The sequence below is a fragment of the Pan troglodytes genome, chromosome 15 (assembly GCF_028858775.2).
Source record: "Pan troglodytes isolate AG18354 chromosome 15, NHGRI_mPanTro3-v2.0_pri, whole genome shotgun sequence".
In the NCBI taxonomy this organism is placed as follows: domain Eukaryota; kingdom Metazoa; phylum Chordata; class Mammalia; order Primates; family Hominidae; genus Pan; species Pan troglodytes.
Genome location: NC_072413.2, coordinates 91,485,459 through 91,502,363, shown reverse-complemented (window position 1 = coordinate 91,502,363; position 16,905 = coordinate 91,485,459). Strand labels below are relative to the sequence as shown.

Below are 16,905 nucleotides of genomic sequence, written 5' to 3'. Positions count from 1 at the left end.
TATATATATGTGGCACCTCCCCTTCTCTCTCTTCCTCCTGCTCCAGCCATGTAAGACGTGCTTCCCCTTTGTCTTCTACCATGATTATGAGTTTTCTGAGGCCTCCCTTAGAGACAGGAGCCACTATGCTTCCTGTACAGCCTACAGAACCTTGAGTCAATGACACCTCTTTTCTTTATAAATTACCCAGTCTCAGGTATTTCTTTATAGCAGTGCAACAACAAACTAATATGACCACCATGCATCCAGTTAGTGCATCCAGAAACCCACTCTAGCCAATATGTTACCAAGTCCTATCAATTTTACTTCCTAAATAGCTTTCAGAAAGATCTGCTTATTCTTCAGTTTCAATTGTCCCTGCCTTTGAAGTGCTTAGGCAAATGCAATGACCTCCTTCCAGGTCAACCTATATCCAACCTGGCTTCTTTTCAATCCGTTCTCAACTGCAGCAGGGGTGACAGACACCACAGCCCACTCAAAGCCGTTCAGCAGCTTCCCATCAGATTTGGAATAAACGCAGGCCTCCCTAACAGAGCTCACAACACCCTGCATGTTCCAGCCCATGGAACTCTTAAGTCTAGTGTCACACCAGGAAGCCCTCACTCTGAGTTCCAGCTACACTGATCCTTCAGTCTCAGCTGTTTGCCAGACTCCCCCGTGACACATGAGATTCCTCTTCCTGAACCGCCCCCCCTTGTAGGCCTTGTTCACATTATTCATCCTGCAGTTGTCAAACCAAAGGTTACTTCCTCAAAGAAGCCCTCCTGACTTCCTCAATAAAAGCAAAATTTCCTTTTATAACATCTTATAGTATAACATACTTGAAGCACTTGTCACAAGCAAAACTTTACACTTGATTTTATGATTATTTGATTGTCTTCTCGCCTCTCAACCCAACCATACAATAAGCTTCCTGAGATGAGGATGGGGTCAGTCCCATGTCACTAACCATGGAGCCCCCAGTGCCTAGTACATGGTGGATACTCAGTGACTACTGATTGAATGGTTGCTCTAGAATTGGAAATTTGGTCTTAAGCCATCACTGAATTCTCAAGTGCAGATGTTCCAAGACACTTTCTTGTACATAGTGTCTGCTGATCTCCACAGGTCTGCTATATGAACGTTGTTCAGAGCCGTCACTGACCCATGAACATACCTGGACAGTTCCTTTGTTAAAACAGCTTCCCCTCCCAGAATGCCCCATTTACCTTATCAATAAAAACTCTGTCCAGCCAGGCATGGTGGCTCATGCCTGTAATCCCAGCACTTTGGGAGGCCAAGACAGGCGGATCACTTGAGGTCAGGAGTTCGAGGCCAGTCTGGCAAACATGATGAAATCCTGTCTCTACTAAAAATACAAAAATTAGCCGGGCATGGTGGCATGTGCCTGTAGTCCCAGATAGTGGGAAGGCTGAGGCAGGAGAATTGCTTGAACCCAGGAGGCAGAGGTTGCAGTGAGCCGTGCCACTGCACTCCAGCCTGGGCAACAAAGTGAGATTCCATCTCGAAAAATAAAACAAAACAAAACTCTCTCCATAATTTAAAACTCATCCTCGGCCCAAGTGATGCAAAATCTTTTCTGATCATTTCAATCCATACAGCTCCCTCCTTCTGATAAATTAACACTGTCTAACATATTTATTTAGTACTCCTATGTACTACATTACATTGTTAACTAATGATTTATGTAAATATGCCTGATCTTCCCAATTAGACATAAGCTTCATAGCAAGTACCATATCTTATGTTTTTGTGTGGTTTTCACAATGCCTAGCACAAAGCCCTGTATATAGAAGGTGCTCAATGAATGCTGGTTACTTAAGTAAGGATTGTGTTCTATCCTTGATACACAATCAGCTACAAGGACCAAGTTGCCAGCTGTGCTTCTTCCAATAAAAATTCAAACAACAGAACCATGACCTACCACTTGGTCCCAGAGAGCCCCTGGTGGATATTGCCTGGCTTAAGTGCTTCCTATATCACAAGACTAGTTTTGGGTCCCAACTATGATTCCTAGTATACAGTAGCTGGTTAGAAACATTTCCTCATGAACAAATGAAGCTACAGATTTTAAAATAACAGATGCAACTCTACCTGACCACAGTAGTTTTCCAGTGAAACATTCAACTCAACATTCAACTCCAAGAAGAAAATGGCAAATTGTAGGGATTCACTATTTATTGAGAATTTACAATTTGTCAGTCACTAAAGTAAGCACTTTACATATATGTAACCCATGAAATCTTCACAGCAGCATTTTAAAGTACTGCAGGAAGAATTATTTCCATTTTATAGATGAGGACACTTGGTTTCAGGGGGTAAAAAACTTGCTCAAGTTCACTAACTGGCAATTTGCAGGTAAGCTCAGATGTGAATCCACATACAACTAATCTCAAAGCACCCTGCTTTACTACCCAACTAGCTTAGAAATTTGGACCAGACTGTCATGATGAGACTCTAATTAACTAGATTCCAAATAAATGGTTTTATTAAGGACATAATATATAATAAATATAATATTTTGATTATTTTAAGCCAGACAGATATATAAGATATAATTTCCCCATATATATATTTTAATTATATCTATATAATAATCATAAGAGATTTCATACTTAAAGAATGCTACAGACTGAATGTTTGTGTCACCTCAAAATTCTTCTGTTAAATCCAAACCCCCTAATGTGATGGTATTAGGATGTGGAGCCTTTAGGAGGTGATTAGCGCCCTTATAAAAGAGGCCCCAGAGAAATCCCTTGCCCTTTTGTCACTTGAGGACACAGCAGAACGACAGCCATTCATGAACCAGGAAATGAGTTCTCACAGATCATCCAATCTACCAGCACCTTGATTTTGGACTTCCCAGCCCCCGGAACTATAAGAAACAAATGTGCATTGCTTATAAGTCATCCAGTTTATAGAATTTTTGTTATAGCAACCCAAATGGACTAAAACAGAAAATTGGTACTGAGAAGTGGGATGATGCTGTAACAAACAGCTAAAAATGTGGAAGTGGCTTTGGAACTGGATAACAGGTAGGGGCTGGAAGAGTTTTGATCTGCAGGCTAGAAAAAAGCCTATATTGCCATGAATAGACCTTTAAAAGCAATTCTGGCAAGTGCTGAAAAACAGAAGAGGAAAGCAGTAGAAAAAGCTTCAATCTTTGAGAATACCTAAATGATCCTGAAGAGAATGTTAGTATAAATACGGACAGCAAAAGCAATTCTGATGCGATCTCAGACAGAAATGAGGAACACCTTCCTGGAAAGTGGAGGAAAGGCCATCCTTGCTATAAAGTGACAAAGAACTTGGCTGAATTGTGTTCATGTCCTAGTGTTTTGTGGATGGTAGAACTTGTGAGTGATAAAATTGGATACTCGGCTAAGAAAATTTCTTAGCAAAGTGTTAAAAGAGAGGCCCAGCTGGATTTCTTCTGACTGCTTATACTGTAATAAAATGTGGGGAGAGAGAATGATCCAAAGACAGAATTGTTAATCAAGGAGGAAGAAGACTTAAAGATTTGGAAAACCCTCAGCCTATCTGTATTGAAAGGATGAAGAAGCCTGTTAGGAAGAGAATGGGGAGAGTGTAGCCAAGTGACCATTTAATAAGATTAGTCAGCCATCTCAACAGAAGCCAGGAGGTATTGTCCAAAACAATGGAAGAATGACCCCAGAGGCCCTTCGGAAATCCTCTGCACTGCCCCTCCCATCACAGACCCAGAGTGCAAGGACCCTTGGGGAGAAATGGTTTCAGAGGAGAGGCCACCAGCACTTTTGAGACTTCAGGGCATGCCACCCCCTCACAAGGCACCTTCTTACATTGTAAAATTCAGTCCTATACCCCAGTGCCTCACTGTTCAGCTGCCCTTTGGGCAGAGCAGCATGCACTGTACCCAGCAAAGGCATGGGGGTGTATTCACCTCCACCTAGATTTCAAAGGATGCCCAGGAGAGCTGGAACTCCACCCTGAGAGAGTCATGGGCACCGGACCCCAGCATGCAGAGTGGGGCCCAGGAAGGGAAACACTGTGGGGGCCAGGATCACTGTAGAGAGCCCCCACCAGGGCAATGCCCAGCAAGCCATGGAGATAGAGCCACGCAAAGCCATAGGGGCAGGGTCTTGGGGGCCCAACCCCTACACGGCAAAGCTGCTATGCAGGGCCACCACCTCAGTGGGTCCAAAAGACAGAACTCTTACCCCAATGGGTTTGGAAGGTGGGACCTCCACCCCAGTGGGCCTGGAAGGTGGAGCATCAAGTCAAAGAAGGTAATTTTCAAACCTTAAGGTATAATGTAGTTGGGTTTTAGACTTACTTGGAACCTGTTACACCTTTTTTCTTTCCCATTTCTCCCTTTTGGATGGGAATGTCTATGCTATGCCTGTCCAACCATTGTATATTGGAAGCATATAACTTGTTTGATTTCATAGGCTCACAGCTGGAGAGGAAATTGCCTCACCCATATCTGATTTAGATGGTATTCACATGAGACTTTGGACTCTTGAGTTCATGCTGAAATGAGTTACGATTTTTGGGGCTATTGGGATGGAATGAATGTTTTGCATATGAGAATAACACGAATTTCAGAAAATAGGGTGGAATACTATAGACTAAATGCTTGTGTCCTCTCAAAATTTGTATGTTGCCAGACATGGTGGCTTATGCATGTAATCCCAGTACTTTGGGAGTCCAAGGCAGGAGGATCACTGAGGTCTGGAGTTTGAGGCCAGTCTGGGAAACATAATGAGACTGTCTCTAAAAAAATTTTTTAATTAGCCAGATGTGGTAACACATGCCTGTAGTCCCAGCTACTCAAGAGGCTGAGGAAGGAGAATCACTTGAGCCAGGTAGGTCAAGGCTGCAGTGAGCCATAATTGCACCACTGCACTTTAGCCTGAGTGACAGAGTAAGACTCTGTATCTAAAAAAAATTTTAAATTTGTATGTTAAACCCTAACCCTCAAAGTGATGGTATTCAGAGTTGGGGCCTTTAGGAAGTAATTAGGTCATTAGGGCAGAGCCCTTATGTATGAGATTACTGCCTTTATAAAGGAGGACCCCGAGAATTCCCTTTCCTTCCCACCATTTAAGGACACAACACCAAGATGGCCATCCATGAACTAGAAAGCAGGCCCTCACCAGACATCAACTCTGCTGGCACCTTGATCATGGACTTCCCAGCCTCCAGAAATGAGAAAAATAAATGTTTACTGCTTAACAGCCACTCTGTTTATATTTTTGTTACAACCCAACGAACTAAGACAGAAGATGACACTCCAAACTAAGAAGCATTCAGATTTTGAAATAAAAAATTTTTCCTCATTCTGAGTCAGAAGTTCAATTACTATTTATTACATAATTAAGTAGATAGCAAAAAAAACACACAGTGCCACTGGATTTGTTTACTTTCCAAATAAACATTAAATGAAAATAAAAATGAGTTTACATCTTAGCACATGTTTTGGTCAGTTTTCCAAAGTTATCTGCAATTATACTGACAAATGGAAATCAAACAGAGTAAATGTGAAAATCTGTCCAACATCACTAGTAATGGAAGAACTACAAATCAAAACAATGACATATTAATATTCATCTGTCTAACTCTACACAAATTTTATAATAATAATGACAAATCACAATGAGACAAGTACTTTCACATACTATTGGAAATATTGAAAATTTCTCAAGTCCTTTAACTCATTAATCCCTCTTTTGTTGGTTTATTCTAAGGAAATAATCAGAAATATAGTGAAAGGTTTATGTTTAAGGATATTTGGGTGTACTGGGGTAGCCAATTTACCAAAATATTAACAGTGGTTATCTTTTGTTCTTAGAATTGCAGGTGATTTTTATGTTTCTAATTTTACTATTTCTGTATACTTTTATTCAATCCATTTCCAGTCAATGTCTAAAATTGTGTCCTCAAATATTCTAAAAATATCACTAGCCTGCAGGATCACTGCTAATAGCAACAGGCAAGATAAATTGATTCCAACTCAAAAGTCTGTTTTCTACACATCTCTATGATGATGACGTTCTCACATGAGAATACCTAGCCTGCTTGTTTGATGTCTTGTTTAATTATTGGTACTAGAATTAGTCAAACCATTCCAATTTCCACTTACCTGGATTGGATGTGTACTGCATTGCAATCATTAGCATGGATGATGCAGAGAGGTTAACATGGGCAGGTACACCTTCTCTCCTTGAGGAGCCCACTGCAACCAAAAGTTCTTTGATTAGACACAATTTAATCTCTACGTATACCTGTTACTTTGCACAGAGCATGAGAGATAAGAAGGAACTTTAAAAAAAAAAATAGCTCCAATAAAGCTAATGGAAGTTTTGCACAAATGAAACTACAAAATGTGTCCTGGCATACAAATGCTACAGTTGTCATCTCCATAGGAAAATTGAGTGAGAATCTATAAGGAGACAGAACAGTGCCAGAAAGTGATGTAATGGCTTTATCAGAGTTGTACTTAGATGGGATCTCTACCCCCATGATGTTTGTATTTAGATGGAAAAGAAAGAAAAAACAGAATCCTCTGTGTGCCCAAAGATAAAGACATATTGAAGGGTATCCCAATGAGAAAATAAAAAGGAAAGGTTTTTAAACTCAAATTGAATGTATTAATTTTTAGAGATGCAGATGAAATAATAGTTTAATTATAATGTATAACATTAATTTAGTTACAATACAAATTCTAAATCACATATTATAAAAAATAATGATATATTAATTTAAAGATTTTCAATTTTCACATATCATTAAACAGTTTTATTCAAACCTTCACGTGTAACTTCATCATCAATGTCTTCATTACCATGAGTACCACTTTTTTAGTTTTCCAGAGCTTACCATCTTCATATTCATCTGAGTTGTTTGAAATAAAGCAATTTTTGAATCTGTGAATAACACAGTTGCTGGGCATTTTATCCTACACCAACAAGCATAAAATCACAAAGCAAATTGGCTTCATTAAAATCCATCTTACCGCTGTATAATCATGGTCTCCACTCACAAACTGCTTTTAAGACATCTTTAAGTGGCTTGTTTAAGATGACATCAAATACCATATTAAATTTCTTTGTTTCTCATGTTTAAGAGAGTGTATCCGGTCACCCCTTTAAGTATTCAAAAGTAGCACTGATGGAAGTCATTTGGGGAAATACATTGTCTCCCAAGAGGACTTTCTTTCCTTTTTTTTTTTTTTTTTCTTAGACAGAGTCTCACTCTTGTTGCCCAGGCTGGAGTGCAGTGGCACAATCTCAGCTCACTGCAACCTCCAACCCCTGGGTTCAAGCGATTCTCCTGCCTCGGCCTCCCGAGTAGCTGGGATTACAGGTGCCCGCCCCCACACCCGGCTAATTTTTGTGTTTTTAGTAGAGATGGGTTTCACCATCTTGGCCAGGCTAGTCTTGAACTCCTGACCTCGTGATCCACCCACTTCGGCCTCCCAGAGTGCTGGGATTACAAGCGTGAGCCACTGTGCCTGGCCTCAAGAGGACTTTCTTATTTCAAACACAGTAATTGAGAGAGGACCCACCACAGGAGAAACTTTATTACGACTCAAATATAAAATAAATTCCTCTTTTCTCAGGGAAAATTGCAGAAGTAGAAGAAACCTCGCCTTACACTTGGGCTTGTGTGGCAGAGTGTCAAGCATGAACAGAATGGTGCAGACAGCATAAAACCCTCAAAAAGTCAACCCTTAGATTTCTAAACATAATAGAGAAGACCACTGCCACAGGCAACAACAAAAAGCAAATAACCTCAAAATCTGCTTTATTTTATTTTATATTAAAGTACAATGGGTGTGGATTATATCTCACGTACATCCAAAAAGGATAAATAACTTCTAATAGAACACATGTATAATAGAATCATCAAAACACTAATAAAAATTTGTCATACAATAAATCAGAGGAGATAAAAAAATTTAACACAATTCTTTTCTTTTTACATAAAGGAATTTGGACACCAAAGTAGACAGTGGCCTTTAAAACAATTTTACAGAAATAAACAAACAAAACATATCTATCACTAAGTTCCATTTACTTAAGTTGGCTTTTATTAATCACTTGCAGCTAGGCAGCTGCTAACCCAGCTGCCTACGCCGGTGATACTCAGGGAGATAAACTAGTTTGGCTCCACAACTTATTAATAAGTAAGTATTAATAATTAGACAAAGATTGGAGATCAATTCACTGCTCTTAGATGTCAAGTTGATTAATCAAATGTGATTAATCAAGAAAGAAGAACTTTCAGCCAAATGCTAAGGAACAAAGTGCACGCTGCTCTCAAACTGTAGCCAAGCAGCTTGTTCAAATTCAGCTTCTTTGGGGCCAAAGAAGATGCTTCTGGAGAGTCAGCTTGGAAACTACATGTTTCCAGGAAAGTACCTGTTTAATTAATAAGCACATCAGGTGATTCTGATGCAAGCTGGCTTTGGACCACTGTTTGAGAAGTACTATTAGAGGGACGAGAAATAAGAAAGAAAATGCCCAGTAAGGTGTCCAGGGGCAGGAAGAATAATTGCACACCCTGTGCCCTTTGTTAAAAAAAAGAAAAGAGAAATTCTTGTCTCAGATGTATTCAAGAAATACACACACACACACACACACGTATATATATACATATATACACATATATATACACATATGTATACATATATATTCTTGTTTTGGGACAAGTGTTTCACCTTTGTTTAAATTCATCTCAAACTTTTTAATAATATGCATTTAATAATATGTATTTCTCAACAATGAAAACTGCTATTAAGGAAGGCTGAGAGTCACTGTAAATGGAGGCCTTTAAAAGTAGGAAAGATGCCCACATGTCTCAGATGATTTAGGTGAAGCCTATTTGCAGAATGGCCCAAATGGCTCAGCCACCTCTGGATGTCCCTCCTATTCCAACAAATCCATACTCTCCCTCAAGAATGACCAGCCAGGAGGCCAAAAACATTCCCCTGGCTCAAGCCCTAGAAAACTGGCTGCAATACTTACATAAACAGACGGTGCCTTACAATTTCCTAGCCTTCTAACAGACTGAATAAAATCATTGCAATTCTAATTTAATAAACATGCACAGGCACACATCATTTATTGAATCTTGTTAAAAAGGCATGATGTAAACAGATGTGCAGCTTGTCCCCATGAGGGTGTAAAAAGCCAAGACTATAAACAATAGAAGGGAGAAGATAATTAATCAAAATAAGAAAATTTTGCATTTAATATTGTGCTCAGGAAATACAATTAAAAGTTCTCAGTCCTATTCCCTATCCTCCCAGCATCACCAGAACAATCATTACCATGATCTCCTCCCTCCAGGAATAGTAACAATGCCTTAATATGTTCCTGCATTTTGTAGTTCTGAATATATTATTATGTACAGCTCTTATATGACTATCATCCAAAAGAGGAATTATATAGGAAAAGCCATTTTATGAAAGAGAGATCATCAAGTTATTTGCATGACAGCACCAACCTAATCATTGGGACTGCAGGCCAAGTCACTTGATTTCATAGCTAATGCTCTAGTCACTTATTAACTTCAACAACTTTTTTGGTCAGTACTTCCTGTATACTAAACATTGTTCTAGGTCCTGGGGATACAGTGCTAAAAACAGACAAGTCATCATTAAAAAGTCAGGAAACAACAGGTGCTGGAGAGGATGTGGAGAAATAGGAACACTTTTACACTGTTGGTGGGACTGTAAACTAGTTCAACCATTGTGGAAGACAGTGTGGTGATTCCTCAAGGATCTCGAACTAGAAATCCTTGATCCCATTACTGGGTATATACCCAAAGGATTATAAATCATGCTGCTATAAAGACACATGCACAGGTATGTTTGTTGTGGCACTATTCATAATAGCAAAGACTTGGAACCAACCCAAATGTCCATCAATGATAGACTGGATTAAGAAAATGTGGCACATATACACCATGGAATACTATGCAGCCATAAAAAAGGATGAGTTCATGCCCTTTGTAGGGACACAGATGAAGCTGGAAACCATCATTCTGAGCAAACTATCACAAGGACAGAAAACCAAACACCGCATGTTCTCACTCATAGGTGGGAATTGAACAGTGAGAACACCTGGACCCAGGATGGGGAACATCACACACAGGGGCCTCTCATGTGTCGTGGGGTTGGGGGAGGGGGGAGGGATAGCATTAGGTGATATACCTAATGTAAATGATGAGTTAATGGGACTCCAACATGGCAGCACACCAACATGGCACATGTATACATATGTAACAAACCTGCATATTGTGCATATGTACCCTAGAACTTGAAGTATAATTAAAAAAAAAAAAAAGACAGACAGGTCTTTGTCCTTATGGATCCTAGATGCTAGAGCTGTGTTACCTGATATGGTGACCACTAGTCACACGTGGCTATTTAAATTTAATTAAAATTAAATAATATTAAAAATTCCATTCCTCAGTCTCACTGGACACATTTTAAGAGCTTAGTAGCCACACAGGGCTAGTGGCTACTCTACTGGACAGCACAAAATTTTTAATGTTTTTATGGAACATTCCATCATTACAGGAAGTTCTGTAGACAGCGCTATTCTACAAGAAAGGGCAAACAGGTATTTGTGGCAAAATGGAAGCAGTGCAAGGGAATAAAGAGAAAGTGATGGAAGGTCCTGTTTTAGCCAGAGGGTAAGGAAGGGCATCTTGAAAGATGTACTTGAGCTTGAACCTAAAGAATGTAAGGAAGCAAATAATCATGAGACCATTTGGGAGAAGGACTTTGAAGACAGAGAATAAAGCATGGAGCAAAAGCAAAAGTGTGGTGCCTTTGTGAAACTGCAGAAAGGCCAAGGCTCCTGGAACAGAGTGAAGACAAGGAGATGTAGTGATTGAAACAGGAAGGTAGTCAAGGGTCAGGTCATAGAGGGCCTGTGAGCTAAGGAAGGGCACTGAATTTGATTTGTAAGAGTGACGGGAAGCTAGACGGTTTTGCTGAAGGAAGTGGCATGATCTGATTTACATGTTTGGAGGATAGCTCTGGCTTTTTGATGGAGAGCAGAAGGTAGGAGGGCTAAAATGGGAAGCAGGGAGACCAGTTCGGAAGCTACTGGACTGGCCCCAATGAAAGCTGGTGGTAAGAAGTGGCCTGAATGGGGATATACTGAAATGAATTCCAGTGGCTTTATACTTGTCTAAAGGGTGAAAGTAAAGGAGACACCTGGAAGGAAGAAACACATTATGGTGTAAGTTTTTCAATGTGACAGAACCATTTCCTGTATTCTGCCAGACTGCACTGCCTGGATTAAAAAGCGGTCTCACCTCTACGCGGGCCTCCTACTTGTGTGAGCAGAGGTAATTGTGTTCCATGAGATAGGGTTTAAGCATAAGATGTCCATGCCTTCAGAAGGGCATTATCAGTTAAACATAAAGGGAAGACCAAGACAACGTGACCTGGAAGCCTACACAGCATTAAAATATTTGCAGAATTATAGATTAATGAAAAGTCATGGACAGAATGCCCATCAACACTGTGGAAGTGGTCTGTCAGATTCTGTGAATCCAAAAACTGCTACAATCATTATTTTTATTATACAACAAACTCTGGAAGAAAAAGTTGCCAAGCCCCAGCAGATGGCCTCTTACCTCAAGCAATATTTAAGATGATGAAATTTCAGGACAATGTGTGAATTTCAACTAAGTATTGGAATGAGTTGCAATGGGATTTAACATGTCTGTGATTTGACTATGCATTTGGCCTGATATACACGTGCATAATATCACATGATATTTTAAGGCTATTCTCATACATTATTCCATGGTCTTCACAACAAACATGGGATGTAGACACAGGAAGTTATCCTTAATCACTATTTTACAGCTAAGGAAACCAAAGTTCCATGAGGTTAGGAGATTTGCCAATAGTTGAAGGATTATAACTCAGCTCTTCTGGATTTCTATTTCAAAACATTTCCCATGACTCAGCAATAAAACTCTCAAAGTATATAGGGAAACCCATCTTAGAAAAACAACCAGTAGCTAATAAAACAGACTGCATATATTAAAGATTATTTAAATATCATCAATATTTTGCATTGTTACTGTTTTTTCTATGTGTTATTAGTCTTTGGAAGGTTATAGAAACATAACATGCACCCTCTGTAGTAGTAGGAACAGAACAAAAAATGGTAAGTCACGCAATTGCCTTTAAGATAATGCCCTTAAGATTTAAATGAACCTTTATTTTCCCTGAAGGTAAGTGACTTTTTGAGAAAATTTAAGGTGGAAAAGGGAACTAGATGAGACCGCATAGTCTGGGATACTAGGATACGTTAGAATAATCTTAAACAATTATATCTTAAGCTGATATAATTGTTCAGCTTTATTATCATCTTTACAATAACATAGCCTGCATCAATCAATGTTCACTTGGAATCAGCTCTTTCTCTTCTCTGCCAAAGCCATCATCTCCCAAACCTCCATATTTCAATTCAGTCCACAAATCACAGATCCTTTATTGGAAAAAGAGAGGTTTCCATGGTGACATGCAAATGACTTTCTCAATTCTTAGTAACTCCTTTAATATATTTTTTATAAACAAAGCATATTGAGCACATTTGGAATAAAGAGAAATATATTTTATTTATGGAAGGAGTTAAAAAGAAAAGCTATGTCAAAGGAAAATTTCACAATAAGTAAGTTGAAGTTTGCTCTGCAGAACCTTAAAAGGACTCATTCTAAAATAAAAGTCCAGCACTTGGTTTATTGACAAGAATGGTAAGGAGGAAATCTCTGATATACATGCTGGCCTCTTACTCTGAAGAGCTGCAATACCTCATTAGGTCCACTTCAAAGATCAGAACTTTATCTTCTAGGTTCTTAATGATAGAATGATTTTATACCTGAAAAGCAGTTCATGTTTTCCATCTGACATTAGGAACACCACACCAAAAAGCCTTTTTGTCTTAAAGACTTTATCAAGTACTCAGGACATACAATATCCTTCATCCTAACATCTCAGTCCTGAAATAAAAATATTCTGCAAGAAGTTATGCGCTCTTGTCTTGTTTTGGTCACAATTTCTAGACACCAAAACAACTACCAAAAAAATAGAAAAAACATGAATACGACACACGGACACACATTCTCACATCAGTCCATTTTAACATGATTAATCTGAAACTATATCCTTCTGGTTTTGGATCTATGTCTTTGTATACTCATGAAATAACAAGTACAAAGGAAACACCTGAATGGTGTAATCGAATTTGGCTGTAAAGGTTGGTACTACAATTTATTTTCAAAGACTTAAAGATGACAAATATTGGCTATTATTGAACCACAGGAATGATTATGAGAAAGGAAAGTCAAAGCCAAAAGACTAAAACCAGAGCAACAAAATAAACACATGAAGTAGACCAACAACTAGGTTAGAGGACAATACGTGCCTCTTACATAAAATAATATTGATGTTACTTAAACTAGAATTAGTACGCCAGAAGTAATCTTCGAGACTGAACATTTTTTTCAAACCCTTTCTTTATAGTTAAAAAAATGGGACCTTGGGAACATGAAGTGACTTGTTCATACCTTCAAATAAATGCCAAGTTACTCCTCTAATAAACATTAAAATATACACAAATTTTGTAAACTCAACTTACTGTTTTATTCTCCTCAGTTGCCAAGGTTCGTACATTTATGTAAGTAAGAATTCTAACGTGACTACATGGCATGTTTTGGGATCTGTGTTTCTAATTAAGTAGAAATTAATAATCAAGTGTAAAGAAACAAATTGTCAGCTATCACAATACTTGATCAATCTTAAATGTAACTTCAGAGGCCTGATATTTTCAACACCTCTCCCATAACTATTAACTTATTCCTCAGAAGGAGGGAGTTAGTGAATTAGATTAATTGTTAGAAAGCTACAGCCTCCTCATTAATCCCACTATCACCTCCCAGCACTTTGGAGCCTGAGGCAAGAGGATCACTTGAGGCCGGGAATTTAAGATCAGCCTGGGAAACATAGTGAGACCCCATCTCTACAAAAAAAATTTTTTAATTAGCTGGGCATGGTGGTAGAGGCCTTCACACCCTACTTGGGAGCCTAAGGCAAAAGGATCGCTTAAGCCGAGGAGTTTGAGGCTGCAGTGAGCTATGACTGTGCCACTGCACTCCAGCCCAGGCAACAGAATAAGACCCTATATCAAAAAAGAAAAGAAAAGAGAGAGAGAGAGAGAGGAAGGGAGGAAGGGAAGGAGGAAGCCAGGTGCGGTGGCTCACGCCTGTAATCCCAGCACTTTGGGAGGCTGAGGCGGGTGGATCACCTGAGGTCAGGAGTTTGAGACCAGCCTGGCCAACATGGCAAAACCCCATCTCTACTAAAAATACAAAAATTAGCTGGGCTTGGTGGCTCGTGCCTGTAGTCCCAGCTATTTGGGAGGCTGAGGCAGGAGAATCACTTGAACTCAGGAGGCAGAGGTTATAGTGAGCCAAAACTGCACCACTGCACTTCTGCCTGGGTGACAGAGTGTTATTCCATCTCAAAAAACTAAAGAAAAAAAGAAGGGACGAAGGGAGGAAGGGAAGAATGGAGGGAGGGAGAAAGGGAGGGAAGGAGGAAAGAAGGAAAGGAAGGAAGGAAAGAAGGAAGGAAGGAAGGAAGGAAACAGCCTCATCTGTTATGCTTCAAAAAACCAAAAATTCTTATGCCTAAGTTTAACAGTTAACATCACTTATTTTAAAGATATGGCTATGCAATTCTAAAACGATATCAAGAAATGAGTACTTGTCAGTAAGAACAAAAGAAGAGAATGATCAAATATTGTATTACTTGAATGGTATGATCAGTCTAATTTTTTTGAATTGCTATATAATTTAGGGAGAAGTCAAACTCTTTGCTGAAAGACATGAAAAGTACAATTCCATAGCTAACATTAAACTTGATTGTAAAAATAAGCAAGTGTAGCTCAAAAGATATATATGGTTACCAATTGTTATTACAGAGCAACAACTTTAATAAGATCGTAAGTACATAAAATTAAAATGTGAATAATGATCACTAGGAGTTGAATGTAACCAACGAAAGTATTTTTCTAAAACAAGAGTTGAGAGAAGGCGAGAAGCAAGCTGACACTTACTGCATACCAGGCATCGTGCTAGCATTTTACCAATGTTCCAAGTTAACCATCTTAATTATCCCACAACTTCATGAGGCAGCTATTATTATTATTATTATTTTATAGGAAAGAAACAGAAAGTTGGGTAATTTGCCTAAAGTCATATAGCTAGTAGGTGGAAGAGCTATGATTTGGATCCCGACGTTTGACTCCTAAATCCACAATCTTTTCGGATTTCCCACTGAAACATAGATTAATCCATAATCCATTTCTTTAAAAAATACTTGAAAATGATTTTGATCATAAAAACCACAATGCAATATTTTTTTCTCTTTGTGCACATGTCTGGAAAGCCTGTAAGATTAAGTCTACAGAAGTGAAACAGGATTCAAATCAGTTTTATGTTTATAATCATACATTGCACGTGACTTGCAAGCTTTAGCTTTTTTCAGTGTTTTCATAAATTTCTAGTCACTTTATCGACACGATACCTCTATAAGGGAAAGCTGATGGGTTCGTCACTCTGTAGATGATGTTTCAACTATGTGAGCTGCCCAGATTAGAGGCAGAGCTGGGACCAGAATTTACACAACCTGACTATCTAATGCTCTTCCTATTAGATCCTACTGCCTTCAAAGCCAAAAGATAGGAATTTCTGCATCTGAGAAAATACTTTCCCCATCTTTTTTCTAAAGTGGTAAAATATACTGTAATTTATACATAGGAAATCTAGACTGCCTTGATATGTTCTTTTTTTCTATTCTATAAGATCAAACAGTCTGAATAAAACAATTTTAAGCCCTAACGCCTTTCATTTCTTTGACTTTCACCATAATATCCATGCTAAAGTGACTGAATTTAAATCGTAGCTCCTGTATATATCAAGTGATTCCATTATAATCTCGAAAACCTAGAGCCTATAACAGCAAAAGCAATTTCCATTCATATCATACATAAAAATAATCTAGTATTAGGTAAGATTGGACTTACATATAGCCATTGGTAGAAAAGATGTGCTAAGATATTCAATGATATCCTTGTGCAGAAATGGAGGAAAGGTAGCTAACGTTGATATCATCGTGTAGGGCAAAGTACTCAGAATATCATCATTGAGAAAAGGTAGCAAACATGTAGTTGTATAAAATATCGACTGTCCAAGATCTACAAAACAAAATTGAGTAATCAATCACTGAATATTTTGCAATTAACAAAATATGCTAACTTTACATTTTAAGCTTTAATGAACTGGTTTAAGTTATAAGCAACTAGTGCTCCATCTCTATTAAGTGTTATGAAACATAATGTTTGATAGGGTACTATGTATACAGTAATTGGTCAATAAATGACTGATGAATGAATATGTTAAGAAATATAAATAACCATTACATGCATTTTTCCTCCACACTTTCTCAATCTTCAATAATACTTGGTATTTGTATTACTACATTCTACACAAGATAACTGAGGCACAAGAAGTTAGATGATTTGCACAATAGAAGTTTTAGAAAAGTCAAGGGCAGTATCAGAAATAAAACCAGGCTATTTCTGCTCCATCAATCAAACCATCTGGAGTGTTGGGCAATGAGGTAATTTGCAACCTTCAGCCGAGCAGCAATTTCAGCAAGCACCAAACAACGGAAGCCGTAAGCTGGTGCTACATGACCCTGTGCATTGAGTCATCAATGATCATGGGAGGAAGTGCTACCTAATAATAATCTTTCTAACAACATCTTTAAACAGGGATCATAACAATACCTACCTCACTTCATTAGAAGGATTGTTAGGACGTTTT

General features: G+C 38.5%; 1 protein-coding gene across 20 annotated transcripts in view; it reads right to left on the bottom strand.

Annotated features, from left to right (window-relative positions):
• UNC79 (unc-79 homolog, NALCN channel complex subunit) overlaps positions 1-16,905 on the bottom strand; it is a 374,208-nt gene that overhangs the window by 213,947 nt on the left and 143,356 nt on the right. For all 20 annotated transcript variants that reach the window (XM_063793093.1, XM_054666247.2, XM_054666242.2 and 17 more), the window contains 2 exons: positions 16,104-16,274; positions 6,125-6,217 (listed from right to left, as the gene is read on the bottom strand). In XM_063793093.1, coding sequence (XP_063649163.1) covers positions 6,125-6,217; positions 16,104-16,191 — 181 coding nt within the window. In that variant the 5' untranslated portion in view covers positions 16,192-16,274. The remainder of the gene's footprint in view (positions 1-6,124; positions 6,218-16,103; positions 16,275-16,905) is intronic.